The sequence below is a fragment of the Zosterops lateralis genome (assembly GCF_965231275.1).
Source record: "Zosterops lateralis genome assembly, chromosome: 4".
In the NCBI taxonomy this organism is placed as follows: domain Eukaryota; kingdom Metazoa; phylum Chordata; class Aves; order Passeriformes; family Zosteropidae; genus Zosterops; species Zosterops lateralis.
The window spans coordinates 14,467,394-14,487,248 of NC_139765.1; the positions used below are offsets into that span (position 1 = coordinate 14,467,394).

The window sequence follows — 19,855 nt, forward strand, 5'->3', positions numbered from 1 at the left end:
CAAGCAGACAGTTTATGATCAAAAGTTAAAACCAACACGATCGCACAACATTTAAATGTTGGACAAAATGGGCAAAACTCTGGAGAGCCACACCTATTAGCACATACAAAAATAGCTAGAACTGACAACTTTCAATTAGTAGCTTGCAGGGTTAAAGGAAATTTCTTTTTTAGAAGTGCCTATTGCTGGCATTATTAAAGACAGCTCCATTAAACACATCCTACCAAATACCAGATTTGCATGGGAGAAACAAAGTCAGTGAAAGCCCATAGGACAAAACCTTTGAGTTCAGGAAAGGGTGCACTATAGTAATTCGGACCCATACTTATGGCTGAAGAAAGTTACAATTAGTAGGAGACAACTGTGTTACTGATTTGGAATTGGAAAAACTGCCATATGCCTGCCCTACTTAGTATTTCTCGATTTTCAATATTTCTGCTTTATTCTTATATTCATAGGAATAAATACAGCACATAAGAAGCCCTCTTCAGGACCTTGGCAACCAGTGGGAGAAGTGACTTAAGAGGCCCGTGCACAACACAGGAAGAAAAACAAACCTCCTGGCACTAGTTCTGGCTTAACTGTGAACTAGGGCAGTGAGTTACTGAAGGAAACATAAAAAGACCTGGCTTCAGTGTAAGATCCTAATAATCTGCTTCCAGGAGTAGCACAGGCATGCAGTACAGCAAAGCAGCAACTTCAGCAGGGGTAGAGGGGGAGAAGAATTGGAGTATTTCATGCTGCTTTAGGATGCAGCAGTTTATACGGAAGGCTCATCTACCGCAACAGTTTTCACTGAAAACCCCTGTTGTTTCCATGGGTGAAAAGGTTAACAACAGGCATAAAAATCTTTGGGAAGTTGTAGTGTATGTGTGCAGCCATGTGAGTGAAGAAGTGTGTGTTTGTGTGTGTGAGAGTAAAAAATGTGAAAGTGCAAAGTAATTTTAAAACTAAAAAAACTAGATACTACTTAAAAACTGTTCTCCTTCTGTCTCCCCCACTCCCAGAATGACCAGCAAATGACTCAAATTTTTGCGAAACAAATACTAAGTTCATGGAGAAGCAAATGTAAATTCTCTTTTTTGTTCTAGTCGTATTTTGCATTCTGGCTGTGTTTTATAGAAGGAAGTAGGGTAACAGGAAGGGACAAAGCAGTTGTGTAATTAAATGTAACATAGCAGTCAGTTTAAATGCTACTTACCTCCCTCTCCTCGTAAACTCTGGTCTCTAATCAAGTCCTATAAAAATTAAAAAGTTGTGTTTAATTTAGACTGATAAGTTTGAGAATTCACAGTGACATATGTTGCCCACTAAATAAAAGCAGTTTCCTACCCTGATGTACTAATGGCAATGACTCCAAGAACTACTACACTTCTTAAAACAGCATCTTTCAGTAGTAAAATGAAATGTACATCACTCAAAAGAGATGCTTACAAGGAAATAGTGATATAAAAATGCAGTTGGTCAAAACATAGGAAGAAATATTGAGTCAAATGTTCCTGTTACAGTAACACAAATGATTTGAATTGTCATATCAGAACCTGGGACATCAATTTCCTGTACTGAGGTACATCAGTCAAATGAATCCTGCTTTGTTTTTTCTTGTAACAACACACCTGATTTGCACAGCCAGGCCCACTGTTCTTTTCAGAAATGACTAACTGCAGAAGGCTTTCTTCACTTCACTCTGTGAACTGAGACTATCTTTTTCAACATGTCCAGACTAAAAGCAAAGTACACTAAGGATTTTATTTTTTTTAACAGAAGTAGAAAATTCTAGCAATTTCCTTCTTTATGTCCATTTTAATAATAAAAGTTTTTTTTTTTGGTTATGCTATTATTATTTATTCCCTTCTTGTTCCATAATTATATTTGTTCCTTTACACACCTGTGCTTTGCCAAAAGCACTGGTTATGCCTCAGCTGCACCACTACCATATAACACAGGCAAATGCCTCATAGGCACACTCTTAAAATTAACACTTCACCTTTTACTCAGCTCACATGCAAAACAGATTTTGTGCCTCAATGTCCAGGCAGATTTCTAAACTGCTCACCTGACAAATGACTAATTTCTAGAGAGCAGACTTAAGGGTAAAATACGAACTGCATATGTTAGCAAAATTAGCAAAAGGCAACACCTCAAAAGGTCCTAAATGTCCTTATGCTAATACCAACCATTATTATTACTACCTTAAGTGTAGCAGTTTCTGAACCCTCCAAAGGAATGCTCAGAACAACTGGGCTCTTAAACTCTTAAGGAACTACCAGAATATGTGAACTCAGCTTAATTTAATTACTTAAGTTTCCTTCAATGCCAAAAATATTACTTGGAATACAAACACTAAAAAGTCTCTATCTTGCATAACAATGTGTTTAACAATTGGTTTGCAAGAATGGTTTGCAAGAGTCGTTACTGGCTACGGCTAACAGCATGAGCCTTGACTAATGACAGAAAAAAAACCCCAGTTGTTTGGGGCAGAATGTTTCTTTGAAAATTACAAGGACAAGACTGTCAAAAGGCAGTTCTGCATTTGGAGGTATATATTATTTGTGTTCTCACAGCTCTCAACAGCAAAAAAAAAAAATCTATTTAAAAAATGAAAAATGAATGATCTTTGAAGATCCTGACAGTCCACCGGGGATTATCTTAGAAACACAGCATTTGTGTGTACACAGGGAATTTAACACACTGATATTCACAAGGAACACATCAAATCTACTATTCCTGACCTAACTGTTAGCAATACTTACATCAATATTGACTGGCTCGATTGTATTGATGTGGACGTTGGGAGCTGAAGAGGATCGGTCACGTTGCCCAAATTGATTCCGATGGTCTTCATCTGCTGGTCGGAGGGGCTGTGGGATTGGAATGGATTTTGAAGGAGAAGGACTAGGGAGAATTGGTGGTCTGAGAAACAAAGTCAAGGAAAAAGAGGATTTAGGTCTACAAATGGCTTCAAACACTGCATAGTGGGTGTGGTAAGTCCTTTTCATTATTATTTATTATAATAATACATAACAAAAAAACTGAGCTAAAGCCCTGAATAAAAACAATTTATAATGAATGGTCTCTACTCCCCTATGATCAATTGCAACAACTCTCTGTTGCATCAACTTCCTAATCACATGGCTATGAAGTGTTCTGAGTTAAAACAAAGAAAACTCTACCATACCATACTACTAATAATAAATCCTGATCTGAAAAACTCATGCTGCCCAACATGCATTGCAGATAGCAAGATACTCTGCAGTTTCCTCACCTCTGAGTCAATGCAATATGTTCATTTTAATGGTAACCAATTGAGAACTAAAAATGCTTAACATCTCACATTAATCTTACAGTCAGGAAATGTCATAAAACAAAATGTATGGATTGGATTATTTTTTGGTAAAGAAAGAGTAAAAATTACATCTGGTCATTCAATCTAAATGATTAATAAAAATGTATTATTGATACTAAAAATAAACATATCACTTTTTAACCTCAACCTTTAAGAAACAACTCTGAACAGCACAACATTTCAAATGTTATTTATAGTGCTACAATGCAATAGGTTTGACTGAAAAGATAAATGTTCAGAATACACAAACAAGCTTCCTGAAGAAATGCAAACACTGCCAGTCATAAATGTAGATAATGTCCTTAATTATGCTATAATGAATTGAATATTTAAAAGACAAAACAACTAAACACTTGGGTTTTTTGTTTTTAAAAAGGCAGAAAGTCACTTCTTTGTTTATCCACTAATTTTGTTAAAGTGCAGTAAACCAGCAATTATCTCTTACTCTAGTCAAGGTCAGTCACTGTTAAGACTAATGATTCAATCTAATGGATATAAGGCAAAAGGCTAATGAAAACATTTGCCACCTTTGTCAAAGAAAACTTTATGTTAAAAGGTACATGGTATCTGACAACAAGGTTTTTACGTGCTAGTTTCAATTTTGTAAGTTCTAAAAGAGGAGTGGAGTCCTTCAGCCATTTAATGACTCATGGATTAATTATTATGCCCACAAAGGCAATGTCCACAGGGAGAAGCTTCAAAGATAAAACAAATAGCAGCATATAGCAGCAATAGGTCCTGATGCCACCTCTTGTAAGCAATGTTCCTTGGCCTCTTCAAAAACCTTTGGGGAAACTAACATTTTCAGCAGGACATCCTGGCATTTTGTCAGAAACAGGTCTGCTTTACAGCCTACTATTCCACCTTTCATGAAAAAAATTATCCAGTTTAGCACTGCTCCCAAAACTCAGTGCTATTTGTATCCTAACTACCTGACATCTTTTCCTTCTGGCCAACAATTTCACAATTAAAAATGGCTATACAAAGTGCTTGTGAATTCATTCAAGTAACAACCTAGTAAGTCTTCCAATGAAATACCTGAATATGTTTGGGAAGTAGGGCAGGAGAAGAAGAGGTAGGGGTTTAACCCATCTTAACTTAAAAAAAAAAAAGGTAGTTACCTACTGTCACATGGCAGAACACAGACATTGAGAAGATACTGGGAAGCAATGAACTAAAACTACCAATAGCCAAAACCCTGAGAAACGACCTTGAAAAACCCAGCATTTCAGAAGTTGTTTATAATTTCATAACTGGTTTTTTTTTTTATGCAGTTGTTGCATATACACATAAGCTAAAGTTTTCATTCATTGCTATCCAAGTGCCTTCAGGTAAAATATTGTAGATGAGGAAGTTTTGAAGTCCTGAATGTTTTTGTAAGTAAATCATACAACTAGAACACACATCAGGAGATGGGGCACTGCCGAGATCCAAAACGCAGGACCTGACTGACATTTAAAGGCACTCTATTTTCATGTTAAGGCAAGCATGTCAAGTGCTGCATAAAAAAGCATCAGAAGTCTAAAAGGTGTCTCAATCAGACCAGTACTGTCATTGGTGGGATAGCTAACTCCTGCTTAACTTCCTGAGAGTTCTCAGGTAATAAGGAAATTAAGGGAAATATATCTCAACATGCATCAGAACATTGTACCAGGACTGACTGTGACACACAATCTGAGCTCTGCCACATGACAAAAACAGAAGCAATCAGATATTCTGTGATTATGAGTAAGCCAAGGGAGAGAAAACCAGATTGAGGCAATATTGTTTCAATTACATCCTCCTTTGAGTCATAAATGCTCATCTGCTACTTCTGTGTTTCTGGTCACAGGTCATCATGTCCATCATGTTGCTAACACAGATAGCATGCTACGTCATACCATGTTTGAAAACAACCTGAACAGCTTTTTCTACTCATTAAATTCTTACTAGGGGAAGTCCAGATCTTTAGAAAATAATTGCAGGCTGATAAAGAATTTCCTTTTTTCTCTTTTTTCAATCTCTAAACTATTACTTGGAGGATCTCTGGGCTTTAGTCAACAAAGAATCCAGAGATGGGAACCTCATAAGCAGTTAGCCACATACTCCATTATGATTTTATTAATGGGTGTCCTTGAGACACTTTGCAAAAAGTAGGTTATTTCTGTTAAATGGAATTTTTTCTTGAAAAAGATAACTAGTGAAGTAAAAGAGACAAGGGGATTGCTAGCTAAGAGAGCCTACTGAGATCAATATCTCAGAAAATATTACCACCAGCTTCTGCCTGTGTCTGGCAAAAGCTGGATCTTGATCTGTATCAAGATCTTGATTTATCAAAAACACATCACCATGAGGAATGCAGTGATCCTCTGAGCTACCCAAAGGCTGTTCCTACAGTATTCCTAAACTGTAATTACTTGAGAAGAGTAGAAGTGACACTGGAGCTGTCACTTCTGGAGCTAAAAGGGCCAGATATCATCATCTGGAAAAGGGTGACACTGTCGATTCCAGGTCAGTTCCAAAACGAGTTCTTAGGCTATGGAAATATTGTGCTGCAAAAAACCACACTGCAAAAAAGAAACCCCAAAAAACAAACAAACTCCTCCCCCTAAACCCCTGAACAAACCAAACACACAAAAAAAACCCCCTGCCCCTAAAGTAACAGGCTGAGGCTTAAAGGAACATGCAGCTTGAATATCAGGATCCGAGTTTCTGTTTTTCCTGTGGCCTTTGTCAACAGTTTACAGCCACCTTGCTAAAGGAGACCTTCTACAAGTAAGCAGATAAATCACTTTTCTCCTAGCCTCCTGGATGTGGGCATTCTTTTAACAAATGATTCTTGGCTTCTGAAGCAACAAGCTGATGGTTGTCAAATCTCAATCTAATATGTTTTAACCTTTCTTGGCAGTATGACAGAACATGCTTTTACCTTGGACCATATGTTTGGGATTAGCACATTGTTCCCTCACTTTTTATCAGGCAAAACACAAAGATATTTTATCAGGAAACAAGAATAACTGATAAGATATAAAATTTTTATACCCTTTACCAAGCACAGAAAGTGCCCATATGTCCATGGATTCACTATTCCACAAAACTGGGTCCACAAGAATGAATAAGATAACTCAGAAAAATGTCTGCACATGTTATGCTACATATAAAGAAACAATTTTATAAAATTATATACAGTATGTCTCTTGGATTTTAGAACTTGCAATGATATAAATTAGTTCAAATCCAAAAGGAAAATTTATACAGACTTTTCTTAATGCTCTTTACTCACCAATGTGACATTTTGTAAGTGTTTAAGAGCTGGTCTACGCAGGAAAGATTTTTCTTGAATTTTTTCTTATGAGAGGTATATATGGGCTTCAAGTTTTTGTTGACTGTATTTTTATTTTGCTGTAGTTGAGCAAATGCTTGAACTGAAAACTCACATTCACCTAGCTTCAATTATAAGTTGTGCATCAGTTCCTTGTTAAAATGACAGCATCTCTCCTGGACTGAGATTTTCCTTCTCCTCCTCACACCCTGAACAAGCCCATCGCAGTTTAGCCACTGGGCTCAGTGCTGCACACACTATTTACCTGTCAGGCTGCACGCTCACATCCAAACCAAACCTACTGCAAGCTAAAAGGTGTATCAAGGGTCTCTTTTGATTTATTTTTTTTTTTTTTTGTTTACACCAGGGTTAACACCAGACTGGATCTGGTTGTTGTTACTGTTGTTAATGAAGAACATAGTGCACTTCCAGTTCCAAGCAGTTTCCAAGGACTGCTAAGGATCTGGGATACAATGGTATTTCAGCTATAGTAGCAAGCAGGTAAATTTAAATTGTGAAGGCCAAATAGGTTCTCATTTAATTATTGTGGTACTCCATAGACATTGCCAGGAAACAATTTTTTTTTTTTTCTTTCCCTCCACTGTGGCCTGGAAGCACTCAATAATCCCAAATCAAATGCTGATTTGGAGAAAAGGACAGCAGTACCAGTTTGCAACCACAAGCTAAAAAACTTTCTTGCAGCACCCTGTGAAGTCAGTCTAGAAGCACTATGGGACAGATCTGTAACAGTCACTGGCCCACACAAATCAGTGCAGTTTTTTATACTGTGATAACTTGCTTTCATCCATGCTGGCTTGTAGGGGTAAAACAACTGCCAGGATTAGTACAAGGGTGCGCACTCATTTACAACGGCCTTTGGGCCCAGACCAAAGCTGATGAGCCTGAAATTCCTGACAGCTTCATATATCAGGGGTTATCAAGAGAACCACACTGTCGCTCTTAGTCCTCCAAACCAGGTCCAGTTCACTAGCAGGTTTTTGCAAATAAAGTTTTGGAGAGCAAGAGGTTTCCCTCACCTGCTGTATGGACTGACAGAGTCTTCTGATTCTAATTCAAAGGTTCTGACACTTTTAGGGGAAAAGTTCATTTTTTTATGAATTAAAACACAAATCTTTTCCTCACTTACACATGACAGGATTTAAATGGCATTGTAGCATAAAATGTAATATTGTAAGACTGAATCTTTGCCTCCTTGGCTTTTCAGAAGTTTTTCTAGACATTCAAGTATCTTTTGGCTGAAGAAGAATGATCAGTGAACATTTGGAAGATCAAAAGGAAAGCAGAGGTGTTTAATCACAGGCTGGAGCCTGCTCAAAGGCAAGGACTGGCAAGCTTCCAAGAACGGTGCACCAGACATTCCTCTTTTCTTCCTCCAACTTAGAAGACAAAGCATATTGGGAAATGTTGTTTTTCCAAGAGCCAAGATGTTGCCAACTTGCTTATTTCTTTCTTTTTCATGTATCTGAGACTGAGGGAACTGGGTTCACAGAAATTCTGTGCTCGTATTTTACGAGCCAAGATGGAGAAGAAACTTCATGACAGTGCAATGAATGAAACAAATACAATGTATGATATACAGTTTCCTTACTTGAATTTTATTACAATGGCTCTTAGCAGGGAGACCTATGCTTTTCTTTCCAGTTAAGTGCAGATTGTAACTAAAATGGTTGTTTTGGCATAACAGGATAATGCAAATGGAAAGAACTAAAATGGGACATAAAACCTAATGTGGAGGCTGGACACAATTTTATAAGGGGTTGATAAATGTGAAATGGGACCGCATGTGCTCCCTCATCTTGGGGTGAAAAACCTGGAGGGGCTGCCTATGGCTCACAGTTGGAAGAATGAAAGGCTAAATGAAAGGCTACAGGCCTGGATTGCTTTAGGATGTTACACATGAGTGAAACAAAGTGAAACAGTTCTCCAGCATGTTTAGCAGCATGTCCAGTGGTCTTTTCCTTTATGTCCCTTTCTTGCAAACTTTTGCATTTGCTCCCTTGACAGTGTCTCAGTATGTCACACACGCCTTTGCTCTTGAACTTGTCTTGCAACACAAACTTCTTCTTTTGGGCACTTTGCCTGCTGCTGGGATCCCTTCAGAAGGCTAGAGATGAAGAAGGGTGTTTGCCTTCTCTTCTCTCAACCGAACGATAAGTAACATTCCTTCCTCTGTGAGCTGTTCCATGCAAGATACTAGGAGAACAGAGAAATCAAAGGAACAATTATTAATCTGGTAAGTGTTATTAAAGCGCTAGTTCCTCATATTTTCCATCCCATTGTTCAGCTCTCAAATTTCAATCCCATATTCTTCTCCCAGACAAGAAAAGCTCAAATGTCAGCCCTTTGTTTTATTCCAGTTAAGCTACTGTCTGTCCCATATTGTAGCAGTCTTCTTTAATAAAAAAACAGGTGACAACATATTTTAATAGGAAAGGCCAGGTTTTTAAATTCAGATAGATTAATATTTACACAATTATGTTCTTAAAAAGCAGAGAAGTATTATTAAAGAAAGGCAAGAAAGATAACTGGCAAAAAGGTATGGACAGTTCTATATGCTCATCCAGTAACACCTGAGCTATTTCTGAAAAGGAAATACTACATACACACATGCTAAGGGAACACTGTATGACTAACATGCATATTACATATGAAAACCAGCTGATAATCATAAACTATTTTCAGAATGAACAGATTTTTTCAAGTATGATGTACGCCTTTTTTTTGTTTAACAATAAAGTATACAACAAAGCAAAAAAGCAGAAAGGAGAAAGCTAGAAACCTTTTACATCTTCTGCAATTACAAATATTTATAGATGCAACACTTGAGAAAAGCTCCTAAACAGTAACTAGCAAATATATTTAAACGTTAACATTTTTATGTATGTGAAGTTAAAGATCTCATGACATTAACCAGCTTTGGTCTCAAGTCTTTTCTTTCTGTTTTCACTTCACAAAACTAAGACTGCCTGAAGTAGTTAGTGCACGTATCAAGATAATCCATACTGTTGTAACCTCATAAGCTGGTAAGAATGGACCAATGTGAGGCAAAGGCAGTTGAAAAGCAGGACAATTTAGACTACTAGGATTAAGGCTATATAGTGCCTTCGACATCCACTAGTGTTTAACACAATTGGTATGAACAAATTTCTTCATGAATTAATAGTTCTAGCCCAGTTACAATTTTGGCTGTACCATGACAAATACTCGACAAGCAGCCTTGCCCACAATCTGCTGCACTAATATCCACGGGATCTAAAGGCAACATTCACTACTATGAAGAAGTACTTTTGAATTCACTTGAATCTGCACAGAACAGTACAAGTAAGAACATAATCTCAGTACTTACCAAGTGAGGGTCCCTCTGCAGGACTGTCAATCTGTTTTCCTGGGAGGCATTTTATTTGGTCTTCCATAAAATAGTCTTGGCTGTCCAGAGAATTTATCTTCTAGTTAAGAGTCCAGAGGTGCCTGCGTAGCTTCCAGGGTGTTTCTGCTTTAGTCTAAGCACAATTTTCACTAATCCAAGAGAGCCTCTCTGCCACATTCAGCTTAACTCCACACAGCACATATGTCCTGGGAATGGTTTTCTGAAGGCTTCTGTATTTGGTGATCTTAATAAATATGCACCAGATTTCTTGAGTATGATAAACATTCCTGAGTTACTCTTTCCTGGACATTTGTTCAACTACCTAACGGTGGATGGTGTCATTGATCTCTTTGCTACTAGGAACATAATTTAAATATGGTCTCTTATCTCTTCATGGAAAAAGGGTCCAGAACCTTTCTTGGAAATACAAGGGGATGGTCAGTTTTAGTGGTCTACTTTTACAAAATCTGGAGCTGCAGCAAGCATGCTATTGGAATACCCCAACGTGAACAGGAAGAAGACAGCTGGTCTGGAGGATACTAAAGCAGGGCATTTGAAAAAGCTACTAAAGCAATATTACGAACCTGGAACTGGCACCTGTTCACATCAGCCTTATAGGTATGTGCTTTATTTTGAAACTGAGGTATGTCGCTTCAAGGCATATAAATTGTAGTTTGATAACCAACTAAAAGGATTTGTGAGGATGTAACTTTGGTTTATATTAATTTTAAGTATAAAATCTTTCCAGCTTAGACCAGGTCTAAGCTCTCATGTAGAAGAAATCAGTTTAAAAGGTAATGCCCCAATTTTACACACAGGTACACACACATTTAACCTAGGCTCATGACTAATTTACAGAATTTGTGTGAGTGAAAATATTCACTTATTTTAAGTTAAGCATAGGTGCATATACTTGCATGAGAAGCCAGATTACAAGAATGCAGAGCTACAAAGCAGTATTTTGAGTGTTTCTTAGCACAGTACTGAAATGTTACGTTATTAAACAGCAGGAATAAGTTCATACCCAACAGAATCTGAGGGGGGCACTGAGGGGTATGATCCAGATGCTGGGGTGGTCTCTCCTAAGGAGGCCTCCTCTGGTGGTATGGGGTGATGTTCAAAGAACTTGGAGACAAACAGCAAACTGTGAGGCAAGAACAAAACAAAAACAACCTAACTTGTGCAAAACCCGGAAGTTTCACAATATAATACTCAAAGACTACAAAAAAGACCCCAAACCCCAAAAATCTCATTGATTAAATTCTAAATTTTACAACAGAGATTACACTAACACATTACATCTTCAAGATTTGTTAAAAGTATTATTTACTTTACAGAGGATAAAAGGATCATGCCTTAAATATAAACTTTGTGGAAATTAATTTTTTTAATCTTTGCTATATGGAATTGCAAACATCTGTTTCTCCAAGAATGCACAACTCATATCTATGAGTGCATAAACTTACACCCTGAGCACAAACTCCAGAGATGCCAAAGAAAACAGCTACAAACACCAAAATAAACTGAAATTAAATTCATTCTTGGGGAGAAAAATGGCATTTTAAATTATTCCTTATACAAAAGTCTATTTAAAAGACTTAATAGCCTCTGCTGAACCTAATCAAATAGAACAGAGCCAGCTTATACCAGATCCTAAATCTACATCAAAGACTTACACAAATAGATCAGTAACTCAGTCCAAGAACACTGGACTGTTTGGGTCATTCTCTTTTATGTTTCTTACCTAGGCATTGATCTTGCTAGCAGATTTATCTCTATTATTGGAAAACCAACTGCAATTTCACTATAACCAACTAATGTCTCCTAACATTTTTTCAGGCTGAAGAGAATAAACCCATAGCTAAATTCTTAACAGGGCCCTAGCGATCACACAATAAAGAACCAGTTTTGATTAATATTAACAACTGTGAACAATGAGAAGTCTGTCTGATACAGTCAAGTGCTCAGCAACCCTATTCATGATTCAGAAAAAGCACTTCATAGACCAGCAAAGAAATATGAACTGGTTGTCTGTGCTAGCACAGAGTGAGTATGAATTAAGCAGTCTCACAAGAACAGTTGAACTCCTATTTTTGGTTTTTTTTCAGGCATCTCCTCTGACTTCCTGAATTACAGATTTAACACAAGAAATCACTGACACCTGTATACTCACTAAAAGGTTCAATTTGAAAATCAATTGTGATTACTTACTCAAGTTGGTCATAATTAACACACATCAGTGGCACTTCCGTACTACAGCGCTGGTGAAATTTGTAGCCACAGGTCTGGCAGCGGAACCCCTGGAAAAGCAGCTTCCGACAGAAGTCGCAGAATGCTAATGTGAAGAACGTTTTTCGTACCTACAGGGTTCAAAAACAGTCACAGTTACCTACAGTCCTCCTGAAAGCCCAAGATAGGCTATTTGCTTTTACCTCCCTCCAGTGCACTTACAAGCCTCTTCTGCGATGCTCGAGCTACAGTTTTATGTATCAAACAGATTCACAGGAAAGGCGGTCTTTTTTTTCAAAGAGTTTTCATGCACTAAAACTAACTTTCAACTGTTGCTTGGAATTAATGCTTCACTTCACTAGCAGTAAGAATAAGAGCAAAAAACCTGAAGCAAAACTTCACTATTATCATGCTAGACAGAAAGATTGAGAATTTATTTAGATAGAACCTATAAAAACAAAAGCTGCTGAAATATTACTTCATATTCTAACTTTTCCAGAAGCCAAAGAACATTTCTATCTAGTACTCACAGGACTGGAAATACACACTGAAATATACATATATAGGGCTTCAATGTATGGTTACATATAAAGTTGTAATTTTGACTACTGAAACTCAGAAACATTTAGAATCACAGAAGGGTGATCATGCATTATCCCCAAATTATAAGGGGGAAATGATTTAGTTAATTTTCAAATTTAGCAATACCTGGCGTAAAAACACATTCTTAGTTCTATTATTACATGTAATAATCAGAATCTCAGAGGGATATTAAAAAATATTAAGCCTACTAGAATTCATCTAACTAGCCATAACCCAAATAGCTTGTTTAGTTAAAGAGATTGAATCAGCTTGCAGATAGAATTTTGCTATGTTTTAAGCTGAAATAGAAGGTCTTTCTTTGCAAGGTGACAAACATTATTTCCCGGATTTTGTATGTAGCTGGAAATATTTAGACAGATTCTGTTTAGCAGCTTCCATTTATTTGGTGCCTTATCAGGTCAAAACATATTTGTACACTGCATCATTGATGATGTCAGCACTGCTCTGGGAATAGTTAGTTCATTAGTTAATTGCTGCTGCAGAGCCAGCAGGGAGGCCCAGAATACATTTTATAGATACAGCAATACAAAAATAGATTATTATTACAGCTCTGCAATGCAGTGCTGATATAAACCCCCTACATTTATAAATTTTAGAGGGTGTATTCCAACAAAACATGAAAGTTTTAAGGGTGATCAAGTACTCTAGCATCACTTATTTCAAACACAATTCTATCTAATTCACTTGAGCTACTGTGATGAAAAACTTCTTTTGTAACTCCCACCACATCCCACAGATGCAAAATATTCCAAGTGGGTAATTTAAATTTAAAAGTATGAAGTTGATGCAACCCCACTCAACATCTCACAAAACCCAGTACATACAAAATTGTGTGTCGTGAGTGGCACATTCTCCAAAACTTCCACATGCAACTCCTCTCCCGTGAGCCAGGAAATGTCTGTGTCCCAGCCAATTGGCTTCTTCTCTCTAAAGTGCAAATAAGCCTCTCATTAACATCAGCACACAAGCCCTTGCATGTCTCTTACCAAAGTTGTGAGATCAGCTAAAAAGTTACACTGTGGGGGGTTGCTACTCAGCCTAATTGCAGGAAACTTTAGAAGCAAGACCTTATGCTCAGTACATAGCAAACAAAGCACACCTTCCCTGGACAAACTGCAGGAAGGAAATGCACCAGCATTTCATTTTTCAACCAGCTCCAGTAGTGGCCAATTCCTTGTTCCTTATGTGGCAGATGGCTTTTTGATCAAATAAAGTGTTTGTGAAGGTACCTGTTGTGTAAGAGTTCCACAGAGATGGCTATTTGTGTACATGAAGATAATATACTAATTTTTAGGTCTGAAAACTCTTTTTTCCTCCCAAGGGAACTCTGTCTTTAGTTAAGAATGCATTATAGCCAAATGAAACAAAACCAAGAACTTAACACAACCTATTTAATGCTTGTTTGGTTAGCATGAGTTTGATTAATGAGTCCTTAGCCAGAATCTCGTATTACTGAGAATTATGCCTGAGCCATTTCCTAGGAGTTAGACATTCTTTTCAACATGACTGCAATGTGCAAATTGTTTAGTGCAAAGTATCATAAAATTCTGAACTTTGTAAACAACTTTTGGATAGAACTGGCCATCCTGGCTAGCTCCGATAAGAGATTCTAAGAGCAAAAAGCATCCCACACAGTCATACCCATCTTGTATTCTGTAAACAGCACAACATTCTGGAATAAGACCTCTCATCATCAGCGCTTTTTTTAGGCTGTCTCGAACTGTCACTCCACATCTTGCTGGAACCTAGAGGTCAGATGCAAAAGAAACGAGTTAAAACAACTTCCAATTTATACCCCCAAACTGATGCAAACGTTTTGACCCTCAAGTGCTAAAACCCACTCTTCAGGATGCTTTACAGAATTGTAGGTCAGAGTTTTTCCAAGTCCTTTTTGTCCCAAGGAAAATTTTAATGCTGAACAGTATATGAGGAAAAGGGCTCAGCTAGAAGAAACTACAACCTCTACACTTCTATTAACATTTGGAACACAATCTTCACTCAACTCCAAAAGTGAATTTCCAACTTTCTCAACTGGAAGAAACTGGAGAGATAGCACACAGATAGCTAATAACTACATACAGCTTTAATTTTACAGGCTCGCCTGAACATAAGTGAGGAAATATGCCAAGTGAAATTAAGTGAAGGAACTAACTTGGACTGCACTCAAAAAACATTACCATAAAATGTAAATATTTTATTTTCTATTTCTAAAACAGAAGATAAGCATGCAAACAAGTGAAACAAAACAGTCATCTGAGTCAGGGGACCATCACCTCTCACTTTAACCTATATTTGTAACTCCAGTGAAATGTCTTATATGAAAAACATACTGCTCTCTTCTGTTTCCTGGCTTGGAAAGTTTAGATAACTAACAGGATGGGAAGAATGGAGGAGCACATTAAAACTAGCCAAATCAAGAACTGCATAGTATGTAAAGGTATTTTCCTCACCTCTGTTCTAACTGTGGGCATATCTTACACAAGTAAGTAGATCCTCTCTAGGTACACCTGTGATTTAACAGTATACAGTGTCAAGCCATAAGCAAGAAGAATACATGAGCTGGTGATTAAGTGTAGTTAAGGTATTGAATATTATCTACTAACTGTTTTTAGAACTCAGTAGTGAAAATTTGTAAGGCTTCAGGCACTGTACACACTGGGATATCTCCTATAATCATGGACAGTACCTCGAACACAAATCAGAAGAAAAAAATGCAAATTTCACAAACCTGACAAGTCTGTCTGAACACCTGAAACTCAAATCTAGCGTGCAAGTAGCTTAAGCCACAGCACTCGGTAGCCAAAAGCAGTGTTTTATACAGCTTCAACTGGCTTTGGAGCCTGGTTATTGTTCCCTGAATTTAAGTTTCCATGGGTATTTAGGGGCTCTATGTCCTACTTAAGCATGACAATTCAAAGTAGCAGTCTGTTTCAAGTAGCTTTGTAAACACCACTTGAGGTTATCCTGTATGTTGCATTTCTAGAACTCAAACATATGTGCTTTCAGAAGACACAAAAGCATATTTTGCTTCACCATTTTCCTCCTATTAACATCAGAGTGCCTCTTTACAAGCTATTTGTGCATTTCATCCAGTCAATACAAACATTTTTTTAAAAATTAATTTTTCTTAATTCCTTGAAAAAAAATCCTATTGCATACTACTTCACATCTTAATATTCAGCCTTGGGTGACTTTCGTTTACATATTGCGTTCTTTTTTAATGCATCTTTTTTATTACTCTAAGCTTACTCCTTAGTAAGGAACTTCTCTTCTTTCTCCAAGGATGAAGGGTGTGACTTATATTCTTTCATACAAATGTTGAGTTTAAATTATAATTGTTGTATTGATACAGCAAAACATGTTAAAGATTTATCTTGATCTACAAAGGTGGTTAGAAGTTATAAGTGAAGTTGTAACATAAATTCTGTATTATGTTACTTATAAATTGCACAGTATTGATTCTGCTTGTAGAACTCATGAGCCATTCTAATAATAATTTCTGTGCTATACTAATCATAATATCTTGTTAAGAAAATAACTCTTTAGTTGTCCCTATAATTTAGTGCCATCATCATTCTGTCAAAGATCCCTAAAAGAACCGGTGTGTCCCCTCAGTGTCCTTCTCTATGCCTCCAACATATATATACATTTACAAATAGAGAGTAAATATTTTTAAGAATCTGACTAAAATCTCTGATGGTTTCCGGTGTGCTCCAACCTCCCACACACATTAGATCCAATCATGAGCCATTTCAATGGAGGAAGCAAGTATTCTTCAGCTCAAGGCTATTTTTCCTGTAAGTATAGATCCTGCTGGATTGAGGTTGAGTCCTCACAGACACTTCAGGTCTACCTTTCCAGCAACCTCAGTCACTTCACCACTAATACCTGCAGTGGCAGAAGAAACTGAAATACTGCAGAGGTGGCAGACAGATGATGAGAACAAAAAGGGGAATTAAAAGAGCCAGGAAAGAGGTTGGGCATGAAGGACAAATGGGAGGAGAGGGCCAGGACAAACTTTAAGAACTGAACATGCAGGGGAAGCATGTGTATACTGGAAGAGGGAATTGTGATCAGCAGGTTGGCAAGAATCAAACAAGACAGAGGGAGGACAGACTGAAGAGCTGAGGCTGAGGACAGGAAAAAAAGACGTGTTGAACCACCTTGCAGCGAGAACTATTTGCCAGCACCTGGCGAAGGACTGAAGTACGTCCTCAACATGAAGCTTTCAAGCTGTTACTGAGGGAAAAGGTGGCTTGTTTTGGACAAGGAACATTGTGGGAAAGGGAGCTCCTAAGAGCAGCAACAGAACCCAGCACAGAGTAGGAAGAGGTTCTGGCTTAGGCAGAAAACTCCAGTGGAGTTAATTATTGAAAGAAACCAGGTTAGTAAAATCTTGACCTGTGTGAGGGAGTGGAACAGGACAAGGAGGAAAAGTCAAGCAGTAGGAAGATGACTAACATTAAAGAAGAGATAAGCAGTCTTGTGGTCACTAGAAAACATTTTCTTCCTCCAGCACTCGTCCTCTATAAATGATGACAACATCCTCCAGTAACTCATGAAGCAAAGAAACGCATCAGGAACCTCAAAGTTCCCATGCTATTAATTAATTACACAGGTGTATTTTTTTTTCCTTTAAATTTTGTCAAAAACAAGATTTATGAAGTTACGGGGTTTCTTTTAAAAGATCAATAAAACTGGAAATGCAAACTCTCAAAATTTGGGAAGTATCAGAATGAAGGTTACCTACAGCAACACAAGTGCTATAGGACTATGAAAAATATGCATTAAGCATCCTGCTCACTTATCACTTCCTATTCCTCAGTATTATTATCCCAAGTCCAAGTAACTTCATTAAAATCCATATTTATGCAACTTGCAATTAGAAATATGGGTAGAACATTTATTCTCTTCACTGCCATTTGCATCAAGATCCAGCTAAAACCCAGTGAATTGTTTTCATTACTTTCAAAAGCCATCATGATCCTGAATCGCATTTAGAACATTCTCTTACAGAACTCCTGAGCAGAGAAACATAAGGCCAAATTAAAAGAACTTAGTGCTAGAATATGTCCCTGTAGTATTGATTAATCATTTTCCCAAACTGGTACAGCATGGTCTATCACCATCTGTGCATGTAGCCCTTCAGCCCCCTCCTTCAGTCCCTACTAGTGCCTGCTGTAAAGCAGAAATCTCACCCTGCAAAGCATTCTCTCTGAAACCTCTATTTGCCCCTGGCTTCTTTTCACCCCCAAATTATGGCAAAGTTAATAAAAAAGCTGGTTCCAAGAAAGTGGTTTGGAGACCAACTCAGTCTTTAGAAAAAGAAAAACCAAACCTGGTTCTTTTTCCTGGCTAACAGACTCCTGCTGACTCCAAAGCAGGAGTTTTGGAACAGCTTTTTTCTCACCTCCAGGCAGAGGGAGGGTGTGTGGCCCTAGAGCCTGGGAGGAGAGCAGGGAGCAAGAGCTCTGCACGGTGCAGCCCCCGAGTGCCTGCCAGGAGCCGGCAGCTCCAGCACGGCAAGAAGGCACCAAGAAGGGTTTATCAATTCCAAGAGTTTTGCCAGGATTCCCAGAGAGCATTTTAACTGAATCACATCAGCATTTTTTAACAAAATCAGTTCCCCAGGAGAAAATTTCTCATCTACTCCAAAATACACAGCACTCTTAGGCCTGCAACCCAACACACTGAACAAAGCTGGCATTTTTTTGAAACATAGAATGTTTAATATTATTTAAAATCAAATTTGTTTGCACTGATCCATTATCTCCTGATCCCTCTGTTTCATAACTAAGAAAATCAAAATGTTTCACAACAGTTACCACCTAGAAACTCCTGTTACTGAGCTATGGGATATACTTTCAAATAGTGATTGTTAAGGGCTTTCTTTTTAGGTTAATTATACACATAAGACCTGCAGATCAGAAAAAGCTTAGGTTTTTATAGGAATTAGGAAATTGATTCAGCAAGCAACTTTCTAAAGTGAAAAGTATGAAAGTGTGGGCTATATAACAATCAGGAACAGTACAGAAGCTACAGAAACAAAGACTGCAAGGTGTGTACAGTGTGTAGATTAATAATATACCAGAGACGCACCCTAAATTGGGCAAGTAGCCATTCAGGGAGACACCAAAACACATGCCCAAGTTTACAAATGTTAAGCCCCAAGGAAAATTATTCCAGATTGCAGAAATTCTCAAAGCAGTCTTACTACCTAGACAGATTAAACAGAACTATGTCCCTTAATGTCCTCATTTCTTTTTCTCACCTGAACTACTTCTAGGGACAGTAAGTATTTGTAATAATATTATTGGTATAAATTTAGTACTGCAGCCACAAGTATTTAAGCAATGCATAATAAATCATTTATTTCTGTAAATCAGGTCATTCCCGATTCAGTAAGAAATTCAGGGCTACGTCCCTAAATAACTCTTACATCACTTTTCTAACATCAGACTGGAAACTGGCATAGTCTCAGTAAGCTAAAAATGCTTCTTTACACCACTGTAGTTTCCAATGTTTTAGAGCAATAAAGACACTGACGAACACTCCACAGAAGCAATGCAAAGGTATTCTCTGAAAGTGGAGAGGCTGGTCAGCTCTAAATATCTAGTATTATACTTCTCAAAACTAGTTAGCTGGCTTCATTCTTCCCTCAGCCTGGCACTGTTGTGCAGCTCACTTTAGCCAAGTGCAATGTATGCATGGTATGTAAGGTATGTGTAACATATCTTAGAGCTTCAGAGCAATTCCAAACAATCTAGTAAACTACTGGGTGCAATAGTGGAAATATGCCAACTAGAATGGATGTGAAATATCACTTCAAAGTATTTGTTTACCACAACATAAAATACCCTTAAAGATTACACTATTTTCCTCCCCATAACTGATACCCAGGACTAAAAAATCTCAGCCACACGTTCACAGAATTCAATGTGTTGGGAGAAAATTAGGCTAAACTATACTTTTGCCAAATAATGAGTCC

The 19,855-nt window shown here is 37.6% G+C and overlaps 1 protein-coding gene across 1 annotated transcript in view; it reads right to left on the minus strand.

The window, feature by feature from the left end:
• Positions 1–19,855, minus strand: part of BRAF (B-Raf proto-oncogene, serine/threonine kinase) — an 82,979-nt gene that overhangs the window by 26,949 nt on the left and 36,175 nt on the right. The window contains exons 4-9 of the mRNA XM_083860495.1: positions 14,509–14,612; positions 13,692–13,794; positions 12,247–12,395; positions 11,060–11,179; positions 2,754–2,913; positions 1,202–1,238 (exon numbers count right to left, since the gene is read on the minus strand). Of these exons, the coding sequence (XP_083716621.1) occupies positions 1,202–1,238; positions 2,754–2,913; positions 11,060–11,179; positions 12,247–12,395; positions 13,692–13,794; positions 14,509–14,612 (673 nt within the window). The remainder of the gene's footprint in view (positions 1–1,201; positions 1,239–2,753; positions 2,914–11,059; positions 11,180–12,246; positions 12,396–13,691; positions 13,795–14,508; positions 14,613–19,855) is intronic.